Here is a 16,723-nt window from a genome sequence, read left to right on the forward strand (position 1 = left end):
GGCGGGGGGTGGAGGTGAGGGCGGAGGCAGATTCCAGACGGGGTCCAGAGCCTGCTGCGAGGTCCCTGCAAGGAGGACAGGCTAACAGGTCTGGGCGTCAGGAGGAGACAGGAGGAGAGAGAGCAGCGTTCGTTGCTTAGTTCAGGGCAGAAATAAAGAGCCCATGGTGATATCAATCGTGATCTCCTTTCTCTTTATTTAAAACCAGTGCGTGCTAAGAGAGGACGTGTTGTGTGTGTGCTGTGTATGTGTATGCACGTGTGTGTGTTTATGCTGTGTGTACATGTGTGCATTGTGTGTCTGTGTGTGTTTATGTGTTGACACAATGATTTCCAGACAAAGGGGACCGTTCACGGGACATTTGCAAGTGTTCTATGGTCCCCTCCCTCATCAGAGGTGAGTAAACATTATTTCTTAGAAGGAACATGGAGACTTTGGTGAACCTGCTCAACAACCAAAGACTGTGGTCTCCAGCGGTTGATTCTCTCTGTGCCCCGTGAGATGGGACCATCCTCCTGTGGGGTGTGGGAAGGGCTCCGACCCACGCAGGGAATTTTCCTGGCAGCTTCCCTTACAGGTCAGGGGCCCTTCCTGGAAGCTGTCCCCTGTTCAGGCAGTTCCCGCCTCGGCCCCTCTCACACCAGCCTTGTCCTGAGCGGGAAGCCTGCTGAGCCAACCGTGCCCCAGCCCACAGAGCCATCCCCTTTGCCCAACCTGTCCCTATCACTTAACGCCCCCCACCCCAGGTGTTAGCTGGTCCCTTGGCCTTTTCACTGTGGTCTTTGTGTGCAGGGTTTTGGATTAGAAAACACTTTAAAGTGGATGATCCCACTAACAGATATGCGTGCTTGCTAAAGGCAAACCTCCCTTTTCTCAGGCAGAATGCGAGTTCCAGATAGCAAAGGAGAAATAACCCGAGGCTTCTTTCTGTCTTCATGGGGTGATAAAACCAGGTTACCAGCACTTAGGAGTCAAGGAAGCAGCGACACAGTTAGAACAAGGCCAAAGAGCTAATTCCTTTCCGCCGTGCAGAGCTCACCACGCCCCCCTGAGGTTCGCCCCACCGTTGGCTTGGATGGCCCTTAGTCCCTGCGTGCAACTGGGCTCTGACATTTCAGTTGCAAGAAATCCAGCGTGCATTTGAATGTCCTGCTCCGATTTCACGGCAGGGTGGAAGAACCTGGTAAATCAGGGTCACAGCCGGCAGCTGTTGCCCTGGGTCTTGGCAGCATCTTCCAAGCCCATGTCTAACAATAGAAGTATCTCCAGGCTGAGCTGAGGGAGGAGCAGAGGCCACCACTCACACTTGAGGAGCCTTTCTTCTCACTTCCAAAGACTGAGCACCACCAGGGTAAATTCGCTTCTGTCCTGGTCAGGGGCTCTTTGGTCTCGAGAAAGAGAAACCCACCGAAGCAAGCTTACATAGCACGGCATTTATTACGAGGATTAGGGGACCCTCATAGACTCCAGCTGTGAGAACTTGGAGGAACTGGAGCATCAATGGTCTCTCTCAAGCTCACTTCCTCCTTCCCCTGTGACTTCCTTTTGGTCTGATCTCTTTTTCTCTCCCCACAGATAAATGCTGTGCCCAAACATTTGCTTACACGCTATCCATCGTGGTTGCTCCAGAATGGGGCTTCATTCCCCACTTTCTATGAGCTCCCACTCATCTTCCCAAGTTAAGTGCTTCTGTCCTGTCTTTCCTATTTCAAATTTGAGAGAGAGGGAGAGAAGGATGGGGAAGGAGAGAGATGCCATGGGCTCAGAGCCACTGAGGTTAATGACCCAACGGCAGCTGTCCCCCGTCCAATCAGCTGTAGCCGGGTGTGCAGGGCCAGGTGCCTCCTAGGGCAGGTCACCATTCTGGACTCCGGGCCAGGCAGGTTCTCCAAGAGGCGGGAGGAGGGAGGAAGCAATGGGCCTGCCAGTTCCCTGTCAGCACGATGACATCTTCACTGACATTGAAGGCTTGCCTTAAACTGGAGGTCAGCTCCTCTTCCCTGATCTCCCTGGTCTAACTAGTCCCGAGGAAAGTTGTCTCAAACAAGAAAGTAAAAAGGCAAGAGATTGGGGCGTGCACAGACCTTGGCCCTGGCCACTCTTTGGTCTCCCAGTTTCCCCCACCTGGTTGGGGTGGAGTGTGGGAGGAAGACAAAGACTCTCCAGATACAGTCCATCTTTCTGGCTGGTGCAAGTCCTCGCCTCCAAACCAGCTGTGTCCAAAGCTGGTACAAACTATTCCTGTGGACCAGAGGAGGCAGGACAGTGCAACCAGAGACAGCAGCGTCTCCGGGGCGTCCTTGTCCAGATGAGGGCTTTATCTGTGCTGTGAGTAATGAACGGAGACTCGGGCTTAAAGCAACTTAAAAATAACGCAATAAATACTTTTCATTTAAACATGTAACACTTGTAAATGAGCCCACTAACCGGTAATATCCTTTGACATGCAATTTACTATCCCGCAGAAGCAGATCTTGCCCTGCCTCAAGAACCCATCTGTCCTTCAACACCTCGGGAAAAAAAAGCAAACCTTATTATGGAGTGTTTATAACTGGTCCTGTTTCATTGTCATTTTAATGTTGTTGTTGTCGTTTTCTTTTGGTTTTACATCTTTCTGAGAATTCATTTTCTTTCATACTCTTAGCACCTCTTAACTCTTTTTCTGTACTGCTTAAAACGTTTTTATTTGTTCTTGTCATACTATTTTTGCCACAGAGTGCCTATTTTGCTAAGACTTGGTGTTCCCTGAGCTTTGGGGCCCGTTTTGATTAACTGACTTACTTTATTCAACAGGAAGCGGCCATCAGTTGCTGGATCCAGTTCAGTGATGGCTCCGTCACTCCCTTGGATATTTACGATGGGAAAGACTTCTCCCTGATGGCCACATCCCTGGACGAGAAGGTGGTCTCCATCCACCATAATCCCAAATTCAAGTGGCCTATAATCGCTGCTGAAACCGAAGGACAGGGTGCTCTGGTAAGGATCGAAATGGTTATTAGTGAATCATGCCAGAAATCCAAGCGGAAGAGCGTGCTGGCTGTGGGAACAGCCAATATCAGAGTCAAATTTGGTCAAAATGATGCTAGCCCCAACACCAGCGACAGCAGACACATGGGAACAGGAGTTCACCTGGAAAATAACGTCAGTGACAGAAGACCCAAAAGACCCATGCAAGAATGGGGGAGTCAAGAGGGACAGCACTACAGCAGTTCCTCCGTGGGCCTCATGGAAGGAAGAGGCTCCACCACAGAGAGGTCAACCTTCCAGAAGAACAAAGGCCAGGAAAGCCTCTTAGATGATGACAGTGGTTTTCAGACCATCCCCGTTGACCTCACTAGCTTCCCTGCCCAGGTGGACCTCCCCAGAAGCAATGGGGACATGGATGAGAATGACCTCACGCAGGCATCCAAAGGGCTGAGTGACTTGGAAATTGGGATGTACGCTCTGTTGGGTGTCTTCTGCCTGGCCATTTTGGTCTTCCTAATAAACTGTGTGACCTTTGCATTGAAGTACAGGCACAAACAGGTTCCCTTTGAAGAGCAGGAAGGGTTGAGTCACTCCCATGACTGGGTTGGGTTGAGCCACCGGACAGAACTGTTGGAAAATCACATTAACTTCGCATCCTCCCGAGATGAGCAGATCACTGCCATTGACAGGGGCATGGATTTCGAAGAGAGTAAGTATCTCCTCAGCACAAACTCCCAAAAGAGCATCAATGGGCCGCTGTTCAAATCTTCAGGACCCATAGTCTCTGATGAGAATGATCAGAAAAATGAGCCCCCATCGTCCCCCACCTCAAAAAGGAAAAGAGTGAAATTTACCACCTTTGCCACCATCTCCACAGATGATGAGTGCCCCACCGTGAACTCCACGGGGACAAGTGGTGAGGCTAACATGAACTGGGTCTGCCAGGATCTGGACCCTGGAGAGTGCAAGGAGCTCCATGACTACATGGAAAGGTTACACGAAGACGTGTAAGCCGGACACTCGCCAATATTGGTCTCACTCACCTTTCAGCCTTTAATTTGAGGATGTGTGACAATGGTGCCCCTGGGGGAGACATGAAATGACAGGACAAGATGAGGGTGACCCTGGCAACAGAGGCCTAGGAAACGATCCTGGTGCAGCTGAGGAGGCCCCGAGTCAGAAGCAATGCACACATTCCAGTGTACAATGTCCTGGTCCATATTAAGAGGTTTATCATGCATAGCAAGATTTTTAAAACTTGGAAGAAAAATGAGTTCTGAGTCACTGAGCTTCTGAGAGCTTCCAGGAAAGAAGGATCGTCAAAGCAATTTGGATGTTGTAAAATCCACGTGGCTCCCATAGTCAGCATCACAGAGGACGAAAGGAAGGCGAGACCTGGGGTGAGAGTAAGTGGATCAAGGAGAGGAAACGTGTCATTTGAGTTGGAGCAGTGCATCTGCCTGTGCGCAGGATGACAGGCATGGTCCAGTGCCACAGTCAGCCCCTGGGAGGTGTGACTGAGTCATTATTCCCCAAAGACCCAGTGAAAGCAGGCCAGGGTATTGACAGACTAGGGCCATTGCTGACAAGGACCGAGAGAGAACAAGTGGGCAAATAGGCCACCAATATCTTTGTAACCAGATGCCAAGAACAAACAAACAAATGAAACCCTCTGAACGACTCAGAGCATTCCTCTGTCTGTAAACTAGGGACACGGGGCATAGAATTTGTCAGGTTCAAAGAACCAAGATTTTCTTTTTTTTTAGCAAGTTCTCCATGTTCAGATTTGTATTTCTCCACTGCATTGCCAGCTTTCCAAAAGTCGTTGGTCACTTGCAGGCAGCGGGGGGCAGTTTCCAGCATTCATTGAGTCTCTTTCTTCCCCCACGGGCTTTGTGTCAGCAACCTGGTGATGTGCCATAGAGAAGTCCCCAGTGGGCGGACTGCACATGCTCTCCTTCCTGGAAGAGGCTGGTCTGTGAGGGTAAGCGGTACCCACAAGGAATTCAACACCCAGCGAGGCTCCTTTCCTCTCGCTTTGCTAGGAAGCAGAGAGGGAGGTTTTGTGACAGGTCTGTCGACAGTCACGTCGGGTCTCCTGTCCAAAGCTATTGAGACAAATGTGGGTGTCCATGTGGAGTGCACAGGTTGTGGAGAGTGGGGACTCTGAGTGTGTAAGAGGCAAGTTGGGCAGGAAGCCTGTCCCCACTCCCATTCGTGCAGAACGTAAGGCTTCCCCACCCTGGAGAGACGGAGGGAGACAAGGTGCCAACATGTGGGGCAGAGAGAGAGGTAATGCAAGTGTTTGGTTCCAAAGTCGGTCCTGGAAGATTTAATGTTGCTTGAAATCTGAAGGACTCTTGAGCATCTCTACAACCCCTCAGATGCAAAGCCGGTAAAATGGAGGTGGAGGGAGAGAAGAGCGGACTCTTACCCCATCTCACCCTCATGGCAGAGGATGGTGGTGGAATCCTTGCCAACTGGTACGATCCTGAGAACCACAGCGGCGGGAAGCACAGAGAGCCCAGGCTGTAGAGGCAATTTCTCTCTCCCTGTTTTTTTCCTTTGTATCATTTTCTGATCTCTTTAGATCTCTTCTCTAATTTCTCTCTTTCTCTGTGTGTCTCTCTGTCTCTGTGTGTCTCTGAACCTATCTCTCTGCTTCATCTCTTTCTCTGTCTCTCTCTGTGTGTCTGTGTGTGTGTGTGTGTGTCTCCCTCCCTCTCTCCCTCTCTCTCCTTCTCTCTCTCTCTCTATAAATGCATATAATTAAACTCTCCTTGGATCGAGTATGTAAATTCCAGCCATTCACTCTCTCAACCTTGGCACTCTCCCTCCAACTCAGGTGCTATCCGTTTGCGCTGAGACTGGGATTCCAGCAGCCATAAGCCACCTGCTCCTGTCCCCAAGTTTACTTACCTGGTCTGGTTGGGTGATTAAGCTGTCACCCCTTTGCGATGAGAATCCTTTGCTTTCAGTCGCCCCCCCCCCCCCATTTCTTTCATCCTCACTCCGTGAAGCTTCGGTTAACACCGCGGCACTGCCTACTCTCCATCCCCGTGCGTGCAGAATGTATTGGAGACTGTAAGAATGTAATCTGTTTATAAACTCACCGACTGTAAATATAAAGTTTGCATTCAGCGGCTTTATGGCTGTCCTTTGTCTTTCTACACGCTGACCCCATCCAAGGGGCTGGTGTCACTTGCAAATGGCTCTCCAAACACTGTGGCTTTTGGGAAATGAAAATGCAGATCTAAGGATCCCAGCACAATCCAATTACCCTCTTACATCGGGTAATGCCGCTCTGCGCGTTGAGGCGATGTTGACACATGATGACAAAGCGCATTGTGTCCTAAGTCTCTCTCCTCCGGGACCCGAAAGATCTGCAGATAAATCACACGCGCTAAGAGCCCGCTGACGGATGGCGGCAAGGGGGCGCCGTGGCAGGCGAGCGTGTACCCCCGCCTCCCTCTGGGCTGCAGCGGGGGCAACTGCTCTGTCCTTTCTTGGATCTCACGCAGACATTCAGATGTCAACTTCCTCAGGCGTGTAAGCGCCCACGGTGACTCTGGACTGGGTGAAAGAAAGAATGATCTTTAGATTCCCCTAATAATCAAACGCCGCAGCCCAAGACGATTCCACAGAAAGAGAAGTTGCATGAAATCCTTGTATTCATGCAAACAATATCGAGTGATGGATCATTAATTTATTCAGCCAGTATTTGTTGAGCACCTGCTGTGTGCTAGGAACTCTTGCAAGCACGGGAGATAGAGCAGTAAACATGACAGACCCAGGCCTCTCTCAAAGACCTTATCTTTAGTGGGGGTGGGCAATAAACGACAAACAAAATAGTTTTCAGATCGTCCTAAAAAAGGACGTAAAATTAGTGTATGGAATAGAGAAGGATTGAGTAAACTTTTAACTCTTTGGCCTAAAAAATCTGGATTGCTGTCTTCTCTCAATAATTAAGACACTCTGTCAGAATGGGGCTTACCACCCAAGTTGGCCCTAGCTGGACAGAGTGGATGTGCTGCTGTGGCTTCCGGGCTGCAGGCCCCTCCACGCCCAGCAGGTCTTCCTGACCCAGACTGCAAATTTCGTTTGCCGTCTAGCTCACCACTTTGTTTATAATAGGGGAGTATTTCTCCCTGGGCATATCTCTGCTCTAAATTGTGGAAAGCAAATATAAATGGAAGGAGCTGTGTGTTCTCAAGACAATTAGGAAAAGCATATTGCTTTATGAAAGACAGAATACCCCTATGTGTCTCCTAGGAAAATGAAGAACGTCGTTGTCTGAAGAGGACAACATAAGATGCCATTATCACACAGCCTGTATTGTGATCTCTGTGCCCAGAATTCAAGAAAGAAATGATACAAAAGTCTTAACAAACTGACTTTTCAACAGGGTGTCATTTTGAATGGGAATAAAGTGAGCGATGCTGCTTGGTTCTCTTCCACCTGGCCTGCCTCCTCATTTCCGCCACCGGCGGGGCCCCCACAGCCAGGGAGTTATGGGACCAGGTGAGTAAGACCAGACCCCAAGCCAACGGAAACCAGGATCATCGGCACCCCCCAGTGGAGGCCATGGCTTCTCGCAGCTTCTCTTGAGCCGCCAGCAATCCTTCACCTGCTGCATTACTAGTTTCCGAGGCTGCCTTAACCAAGCCCCACAGGTGGGGGGCTTGAACCACAGGAATTTGCTGTCCCACAGTCTGGAGGCCAGAAGCCCGAGGTCAGTTGTTGGCAGGGCTGGTTCCTTCGGAGGCTGTGCGGGAGCATGTGTTCCAGACCTCTCTGCAGCTTCTGGTGTTCCCGGCCATCCCTGATGTTCCTTGTCTTGTAGAAGCTTCACCCCAATCTCTGCCTCCACCTTCGCACGGCGTTTTCCACGTGGCATGGGCATGTCTGCGTCCAAATTTCCCCTTTTTATATGAACACCAGGCATATTGGATTAGGGCCCACCCTACTCCAGTATGACCTCGTTTTAACTAATTACATCCACAGAGACCCTATTTCCAAATAAGGCCATGTCTAGTACTGGGGGTTAGGATGTCCACATATGAATTTGGGGAGGGGCACAATTAAACCCATGACACCAACCTCTGGCCAGAAGGTCTCGGGCAGCTAAACTTGTGAGCAGACTGATGGCAGTTGACTGCTGTGTGGACCACCCGGGCACTGGGCTTGGGGCCCACTGGACTTCCAGGAATGTGTCTCATCTACAAAATCTTTGTCTTACCCTCGGTTTCACACCCACTTTACAAATGAGGCTGTGCTAGGACACCCTGGGAGTGCAAGTGAACAATTTATCTATTTCCCTCTGGGAAAGCTCGTAATTGTGAATTCATTACCCTGTTTGTCACTTCCCAGGGTGCAGTCATTAGTTCCTTGCTGGGGGACGCCCCCCCTCTGCCGTAGCAGCAGCCAAAGAGGCTCTGGCAGGAACACGGGTGGACCAGGGATGTTCCCCCATGGAGTCCGGAGTCCTCCCGTCCAGTGATCGCCGTCGACCTGGCTCAGCCCTGGTGTGATTGAGGCGTGATGGAGAGGCTGGTAGAGGGAAGAGGATGCTGTGGCCAGAGAGGTCCACATGCAAGTTTGATGTGGATCAGTGGAACCCCTGCCTGGCCAAAAAGGCCTTCCTCTCAAGTTCTCTCCCGTACTCTTTCCCTGCAGCTGGCCCCAACTGATGTGTGGATGGGAAAAAATGCTGACCTGTGCATCAAAAAGTTGTAGCTAGGAGAATGAAAGGCACAAAGGCTGAACGTGTTTGGGGTGATGTATTCATTTCCCGGGGCTGCCGAACAAACTGCTACCAACTGGTGGCTAAACACGACAGGAGTTTACTCTCTCAGCATTCCTTCCGGAGGCCAAGTCCAAAAGCAAGGTGTTGGTAGAGCTCGTTCCTCTGAGGCTGTGAGGGAGAATCTGCTCCAGGCCTCTTCCAGCTTCTGCTGGTGGCTGGCCATCCTGGGTGTCCCTTGGCTCGTAGAGACATCACTTGGATCAGGTCATCACACGGCCTTCTCCCTGTGTTTCTGTGTCCAGATCTTCCCTCCTCTTGTAAGGACACCAGTCACTGGACAAGGGCCCACCTTAATCCAGTGTGACCTCATCTTAATTCAATTTCATCTGCAAAGACCCTCTTTCCAAATAAGGTCACAGTCACAGGTTCTGAGGGTTAAGACTTCAATATATCTTTTGGGGGACACAATTCTACCCACTTGAAGGAGAAAGTAGTCCCCTTGAGGGGAAAGAAGTCCTGTCTTGATGTTTGCTTTAGAGAGAATCTTTTCCTTGCAAGTGATTAAAATAAAAATCTAACTGGGCTTCAGGAAAAAAAATAGAAGGATGGACAGAATTTACCACTTCATAGGCCTGAACAAGCAAGGGTATATCTGACTCCCGGGGCGGCTGGATCCCCCTCCAGCTCTTGGCTCTGTATTTCCCTCTCTGACTTCATGCTCAGGCAAAGCTCTTCCTATGGTGGCTTCCGGAAGCTCCAGCCTTGTTAGTTTCACAGCTAAGAATCTCAGAGAAAGACAGCAACTGTCCGGACACCTTCAGAAGAAGTCCCTCAATTGACCTTCTTGCCCAGCTTGCGTCACAAGCTGAACACAATCAAATCTGCCACCGGCAGGATATAATGGTCCAGGCCTTGACCTGGTGTCTCCCTCCAGCCCTGGAGTGTGGGGGAGGGACTAAGTGCCCACCTGAACCATAGGGACTCAGACAGGAGAGGGGACAGATTCCAAAAGGAAAATCAAGAGACTTTTGCCATAAAAATGGATGCTGTCCTGCAGAGCCTTTTCCAGGCTTCCCCCACAAAACATTCCATTTTCATGAACTTTGCCTTCTACATGTCCGGGAAGACTCGAACCATATATACGGGACTCCAGAAAATTGAGGGCCATGCTGAAGAAGGGACAGCAATCCCCCTTCACAAATCTGGGAGGGTCCACTGTAGAGAGCCATCACTCTCTGCTGGGTCCCGGTGACAGTGTCGCCCGGGCCAGCCTGATGGGCCACTCCCAGACTGAATTTCTCACGGCTGGTTTCATTGATGTTCAGTCAAATCTGATCCTCCAGGTGTGCTAATGGCTCAGCACTATGGCCCCTGTGTGTTTTATAACTTTTAAAAGCCGCTGTCTTGCTCTCCTCTGTTCCCCTGCATCCGGAGCTTATCATGGCTCTTAGATGAATCCACTAGGTAGACAGTCAATGTTTGCTAAATGAAAATTAACAGTGACCTTTTTAAAACATAATTCAAATCATGACACTCCCCGGCTTAAAACCCTCCAATAGATGCCTGTAAATCCTAGAATGAAATCTGGTGGCCAGAGGCCCAGTGTGATGCAGCGCTGCCTATCCCCCCCTTACCCCCACGCCCCTCTTCCTCACTAAGTCCCAACCTCACTGGTTTCCTTCTGGCTATTCCTCTAGCAAAACAAGCTCATCTCCACCTCAGAGCTCTTGCCTTCTTGCTTCTTCTTTCTGGAATGCTGTTCTCCCAGATTTTCACAGGTTTGACCCTCCTCTTCATTCAGGTCTCAGCTCATACGTCACTTCCTCAGGGAGGCTTTCTCTGAGCCCCTTAGAACAGTCTCAGCCTCCCTTCCATCCCAGTCCCTCCCCTTCCTGTCATCCCATCTTATAGTCCTCATAGCTCTTAAAGCACTCTGGAATTGTCCTTTCTAAGTATTTGCTTTCTTGCTTGTTGTGTGCCTTCCATAGTGGAATATAAGTTCCAGATGAGTAAGGATCTAGTCCAACCTACCCTCTGCTATATACGCCATGACTAGAGCCATGCCTAGCAAGAGTCAGCAATCAATAAACATTTCAATGGATGGATGAGTGGATGGATGAATGGATGAGTGGATGGACAGATGGATAGAGAGATGGATGGATGGATGACTGCATGGTTGGAGGGATGTTTGGATAGATGGATGTATGGATGTTTGGATGGATGGATGGATGGATATGCAGACAGACAATGAATTGTTTACACAGCATGACCGATGAAGGCATAGTCTAATAAATTAAGTTGGCCACCTAGTGGGAACCAGGAAACTGAGCTGCTGCCAGAGAATTTTTTTATATAATCTAGTTACTCTGACATAGGGATGTGACACCAGCATCTTCCCTTGGGCCAATAGACAAGTCTTCAAATTTGGTCACTTCAGGGGAGACAAAAATAAGTTAGATGCAATTCGTGTCCTCAAGAGACACATGGAAGATAATACCTCTTCTCATCTCTTTCTACAGAGACCTTACTAGTTTGCTGTCAAGGTCTAGCCCTCTGTGGGTGAAGCATGGCATGAATTAAATATCCCCTTCTTCCCAGATTACCCTCACTGTATGGAGGTCTTCCTTTCAGTCGGAATTCTGCTGGTCATACTCCATACAATCAGTATCTCCAGTCTACTGGGGAAGAGACTTTCCCTGGATTTTTTATATCCCCAAGAAAAGGGAGGGGCCCCCTTCTTCCTCTGTAGCCCCCAAATACTCGGAACATGTTTGACAACAGGGAGTTGTGACAGAGACCATCATGCTCAATGCACTTCCCAGCCTGCTTTGCAGCTCAGGTGGGGCCATGTGACTAGTTCTGGCAACCACTGTGAACAGTAATGACATGTGTCACTCCCAGTGGGGACAGTTAAGAGCAAGTGTGAATTCTCCAAACTCCCTCTCATGCTGCCTGGGTGACCTAGAAGCCACATGTTGACATGTGGCACCACAAATTGGTGGGAGCCTGAATCCCTGAGTCACCACAGGAAGACTGTGGCCCTGGAAAGCGCCCAACCCTCCCATACCCTTCTCGACCAGACATTGACCTTTGCTCTCTTACACTACTGCTATTTTGGCTTATTTCTTACCATAGCAGAACCTACCCCAACCTGATTAATATGATAGTTGTTCATTATATGCTGCTTGGTCTATTGAGCGCCTGGGTTTCTGAGGGCAGACCTTCCTGTGAAGGTGGGAACTTGAAGGAGGGAGGGGATGTACGCCAAACTAGGTTACTTTTCCCCTTTAAGAATCTGCATGACTTGGGTTCCAGTGTAGGCTTGGTCTGCAGGAGCAGAACAAACGCACCATCCTGCGAGTGGAGAGGTCTCTTGAGGCCTAATTGTGATTCTTGTTACCAACTTGAGGAAAACAACTGGGGACTTTCTTGCCCATCTCTCTTTGCTGGTGTGAGCTAATTAGTCAGCTGAGAACCGCCTGTCTCTGCTTTGTTCTGTCTTGACAATGTCACCCAAGAGCCTGGCTTTCCCCAAAGGCCTTTGTGCTGCCCGCTTCTCCCAGCTCCGCGGACGGCCCTTCTCCCAGTGTGCCCTTTGGAGCATGTGTATTGACGTGGGGATGCGGGGGTTGTAGTTCTGCTCAGCTGTACCTCCCCACTCCTGTCCCAGCTTCCTAGACGTGCTGGGCGGCTTAAGGTCAGGAAACAGCAGGACTGAATTCTGTTCCAACTCCCACTCCTTCCGAGATTGGCAGATGTGGGCAGACGGCCAGGCTCAGACCTCAGTGTGGCCTCAGCGGCTCAGAGGAAAGCTGAGGTTTCTGGAAGTCTTCTCTGCTCCCTTGTTAGTATCTGAAGCATTCCGTGGTGCTAACATCTGATCCTGTAACAGAGCCAGGACACCAACGCAAGTCACTTCATCGCCCTGGGCCTCACTTGCGTCACCTACGGAGAAAATGTCACTTGGCCTGGGCACCCCCTGAAAAGCCTTTGCAAGTAGTAAAGCTCTGCCTGCACCACTGTATTTGGCAACGTGACAGTGGCTCTGCCTGAGAGGGCCTCTGTGGACCCCAACTCCTGTGGCTTGGTTGGTGACCACTGCTGTTCTTTGAGGACACCCCCCCTTTTCACAGCTGCACCACAGAAGCTCTCGTTTCCTGGCTGCCACTTCCAGGTGACCTCAGCTAAGGCCCACGGTTGGAGTCTGTGCTTTCTGATTCATAATGCAGGGCTTTGCCCTGGTTGGCAAGGTTATCGCACGAAAAGAGCAGGCGGCCTCATTAAGATGGTTGGAGCGACCTCATAAGGGCATCCATGGGACCATCACCAAGCAGCAAGCTCTTCTTGGGGTGGATGTAGAAAGAGCAGAAAGAACATCGACAGCCCTCCATAAAGGCAGCATCTTGAACTGGGTGTGGAGGATCCTTGGGGACTCTGTGCGAGGCAGCATCCTCTTTGGCTGTGAGCCTGGCACCGCCTCTCTTCCAGCCCTTGACCGCTCTAGCCCAGTGGGGGTCTATATGGGAGCTGGAGTTACTTAAAGTCATGGTCTCTAGCCAGCCACCTGTTTGAGACTTGTGCCCATGAACCAAAACGGATCATGGTTTTTCGGCCTTAGAACAGGGAGGGGGTGCTACATCCCAGAGGAGAGACGGACACCAGGGAAAGAGGAGATTCTGTCACTTCCCAGCAGGTAGAGGCCCTGGAAGATGAGACCCTTGTTTCTCTTTCAGCCCCTTCTTTTTCCCGCCCCCCACCATCTTAGGAAAAGGTAGACCCAAGAATATCTATCAAGTCACCAGATTAAGCTAAACAGCCCAATGATATCTCAAAGTTTTCATTGCCCAGAAAGAACCGTCCATTTCCACCATTCACGTTGGTTCTGGACCCCGCCTTCCTTCGCATCCTCCTCACGCTTCCCTGGTACCAGTGGCTGCCTCAGACACGGCTCCTGCTTCTCTCTCAGTGTGGTTCTCTATGCTCCCAGAGGGTGCTTTCCCAGCCATGACTGTCACCTACGATTTACCACAGGGAGGAGAGGCTCTGAGCCTGGAGGGGCCCCTGGGGCAGAGCTCAGGTACGTACAAATGAGCAGACTTACCAAGTGATATTTTCCTCCATGGATAAGTAAACAAAATCTAAATCCTCCCAGTTTTAAAAAGCCTCCAGGAATATGCAAAACTCAGCGTTCTCTTTAAGGTATTTGAAAATGACTGTGGTTTAAGAAAAGAGAGAGAAAGCGTGCTCAGGTTAAATAATGAGTCTGCAGCCTCATGAATGCCCCAGCGGTGTTTCAGAAAGCGCAGGACTGACTCTCTTCTTGAACCCGCCATGCCAGCAGAAAGGATTTTAATGAGAACTTGATGGGCAGCATTCGTCTTCCGGACCATCCCGTTTGGAAGGATAGTGTCAAGATGCTTTAAAAAGTCCATGTTCTTCAGGGCTGTGTGCTCCTCCAGTGTGATTAGCCATGGCCCAAGCTAATAATGTGTGCTAGTTATTCATTGCTGTGTAACAAATGTCCCCAAAACTTAGCAGCTTGAGACAACAGTGAACATTTACTACTCACCGCACTTTCTGAGGGCCAGAAATCTAGGAGTGGCTTCACTGGGTGGTTCTGGCTCAGGGTCCCTCATGGGCTTGCCGTCAGATGCTGGCTGGGACTTCACCATCCGACAGTTTTGTGGGGCTCCAGGACGCACTTGCACAGGAGCTTACTCACGGCTCTGGAAAGTTAGTGCTTGTTGTGAGAAGGAGGCCTTGAACACAGAACTCTGCTCAGGGCAGCTTAAGCGGCCTCACAACACAGCAGCCAGCTTCCCCCAGGGCCAGTGATCTGACAGACAGCAAGAAGGAAGCCCTGGTGTCTTGTATGACCTAACTCTGGAGTACACACAGCGTCACTTCCGATATTCTCTCGGTTAGACAGATAGTCCTATTCAACAGGGCAGGGAGCCACACGAGGCCCCGAATACCAGGAGGTGAGAAGCCCAGCGAGCCATCTTGGAGACTTGGAACCTTCTCAGGCAGGTTCTCCAAGTAGCAACAAAAACGCCCTTCCCCACATTGATAGGCTTACACCCACCAGCAAAGAAACCACAAAGGAGAAGGATCACACTTTCCCCAACGGTTCCAACAAGAATCCAGAACAGGAGTCATTGATCTGATTTGAGCTAGGTGCCCATCCTTGGACCAATCTTCGTATTACCCAAGGATAGTGGGAATCTTTCACTGGCCAGACTTTGACCCTACACCCACCTCCTCAGTGAGGGGGGGGGGGGGATCATCTGTTTCCAAAGCCCAGGCTGAGGTTGAAAGAGGGGTAGCCCCATGGAAAATGCGGGTGAACTGTCTTATTTCCATAAGAAAGGGGAATGGACAGACAGCAGGAGAGCTCAACCAACATCAACCACAGGCCCAGTGACTTCTTCAGCCGGGAAGCCTCTCCACAGAGAAGAAAGGTTGCCCTGAGGTTAGGTGCTAGGCCCCGTAGAGGTGAGCTGAAGTGGATCAGCCTGCCCTCCGGGCCCTGCTCCCCACTCACCAGACAGATGAGCATCAGCGGTTCAAATCCGGGAGATGGAGTGTGGGGTGAACTGGATGATGAGGCTCCCTGACTGCCTCGCTATGCCTGGATGGCTTATTCACGGCACAGTAGACTATGTTCTGCTTCTTCCCAACTTCCGAGATGCTTTCAAGTATATGAAGGCTTTGAAAATAATTCTCAGTCCATCTCGATGCCCCTCAAATAACTGACACATAATCAATATGTGCAATTAAAGTGTTCCCTTTTTGATCTATAATTGGCCAGACAAATAGCCTGAGCTATGTGTGTCAATAACTAGACCTTGTCAAGGAGGATAATCTATTCCAGCAGCTATTAATCATATCATACACCTGCTCCAGTGGATCTGAGTAACTTTGTTGGGTCCCTAGAGATTCTGGTCCACAAGAGATTCTAGTCTGATCTTCAGGCCCAAAAAGTCAAAGGAATTTCCTCAGAGGCTAGTAAGTAGCAAAGCCAGAGGTGGAAGCTTGTCTCCTGACTCCCAGGCCAGTGGCTGTTGGTTAGGACTACAACGGCATCTGACCCCATTTCCTAGTGACACCCCAAATTCCTTGGGGATTACCTTACTCCACTGTCTGTTCTTGGTAGGGCAGTAAAGGCAGGTGGCTCACCCTCTGCCACAGAAGTCAAAGGTCACTTGGAGGCTCCTTGGCTCAGAGCCTTCTTATCAATACTGGTTGCCCAGCCAGCAGGTGGGCTCACAGCCTGAGCTTGGCTACCCAGATAGATGTTCCCAGGCCATTAACTCTCAACAAGTGACCCGAGGACGTAAGAAGCAGATGAAATACATCCCTTCCATCAGGAGCTACTGCACAAACTTGTTCCTGCTTGGCACCGTTCCTGCGGTTTCTGCTTCCTGGTCTCTAAAGCCCCCCTGCTCCTGCCTGTATCCAAGCTCCCCCGTGATTCCGTGAGCTCCCAGCGACCCTCCAGGAAACTGTACTAATGAGAGGCAGTTTCTCGCCTGCAATCAAACATCCTATCTGATAAAACCGGTCTCTCTAGTATATGCTTCCTGATAACAAAACAGCATTTCTGTTCTTCCAGTGTGGCATCCAGAACACAATTGTTTGGGGATCTCTGTTGCCCCACATTTTGATAAAGTCCCCTATCAGATAGGGGACTAGCTAAGCTTTTAGGAAAAGAAAATAGAGACATTCATTATATCCTTTCTCAACCTCCGCACTACCTACATTTTTGGGGCTGCATAATTCTTTATTGGGGTGAGGCGGGGACTGTCCCGTGCATCGTAGGATGTTTCACAGCGTCCCTGGCCTCCACCCACTAGGTGCCAGTAGCAACCTCCTCTCCACTGTGACAACAGACATTTCCAAGTGTCCCATGGGGGCAAAACTGCTTCTGGTTGAGACCCACTGCTCAACCCAATCAAAGCTGTGTTACAACTATGGCATCCTCATTCCAGCCCATGGGGACAAAAGGGA

At 50.2% G+C, this 16,723-nt stretch overlaps 1 protein-coding gene across 3 annotated transcripts in view; it reads left to right on the plus strand.

Moving 5' to 3' along the window:
- The window catches only part of TMEM132D (transmembrane protein 132D), a 598,445-nt gene extending 591,027 nt beyond the window's left edge, over positions 1-7,418 (plus strand). For all 3 annotated transcript variants that reach the window (XM_044776059.2, XM_044776060.2, XM_070515843.1), the window contains exon 9: positions 2,794-7,418. In XM_044776059.2, coding sequence (XP_044631994.2) covers positions 2,794-3,978 — 1,185 coding nt within the window. In that variant the 3' untranslated portion in view covers positions 3,979-7,418. The remainder of the gene's footprint in view (positions 1-2,793) is intronic.
- The last annotated feature ends 9,305 nt before the right edge of the window (positions 7,419-16,723 follow it).

This window comes from Equus asinus, chromosome 8, assembly GCF_041296235.1.
Source record: "Equus asinus isolate D_3611 breed Donkey chromosome 8, EquAss-T2T_v2, whole genome shotgun sequence".
Lineage (NCBI taxonomy): Eukaryota > Metazoa > Chordata > Mammalia > Perissodactyla > Equidae > Equus > Equus asinus.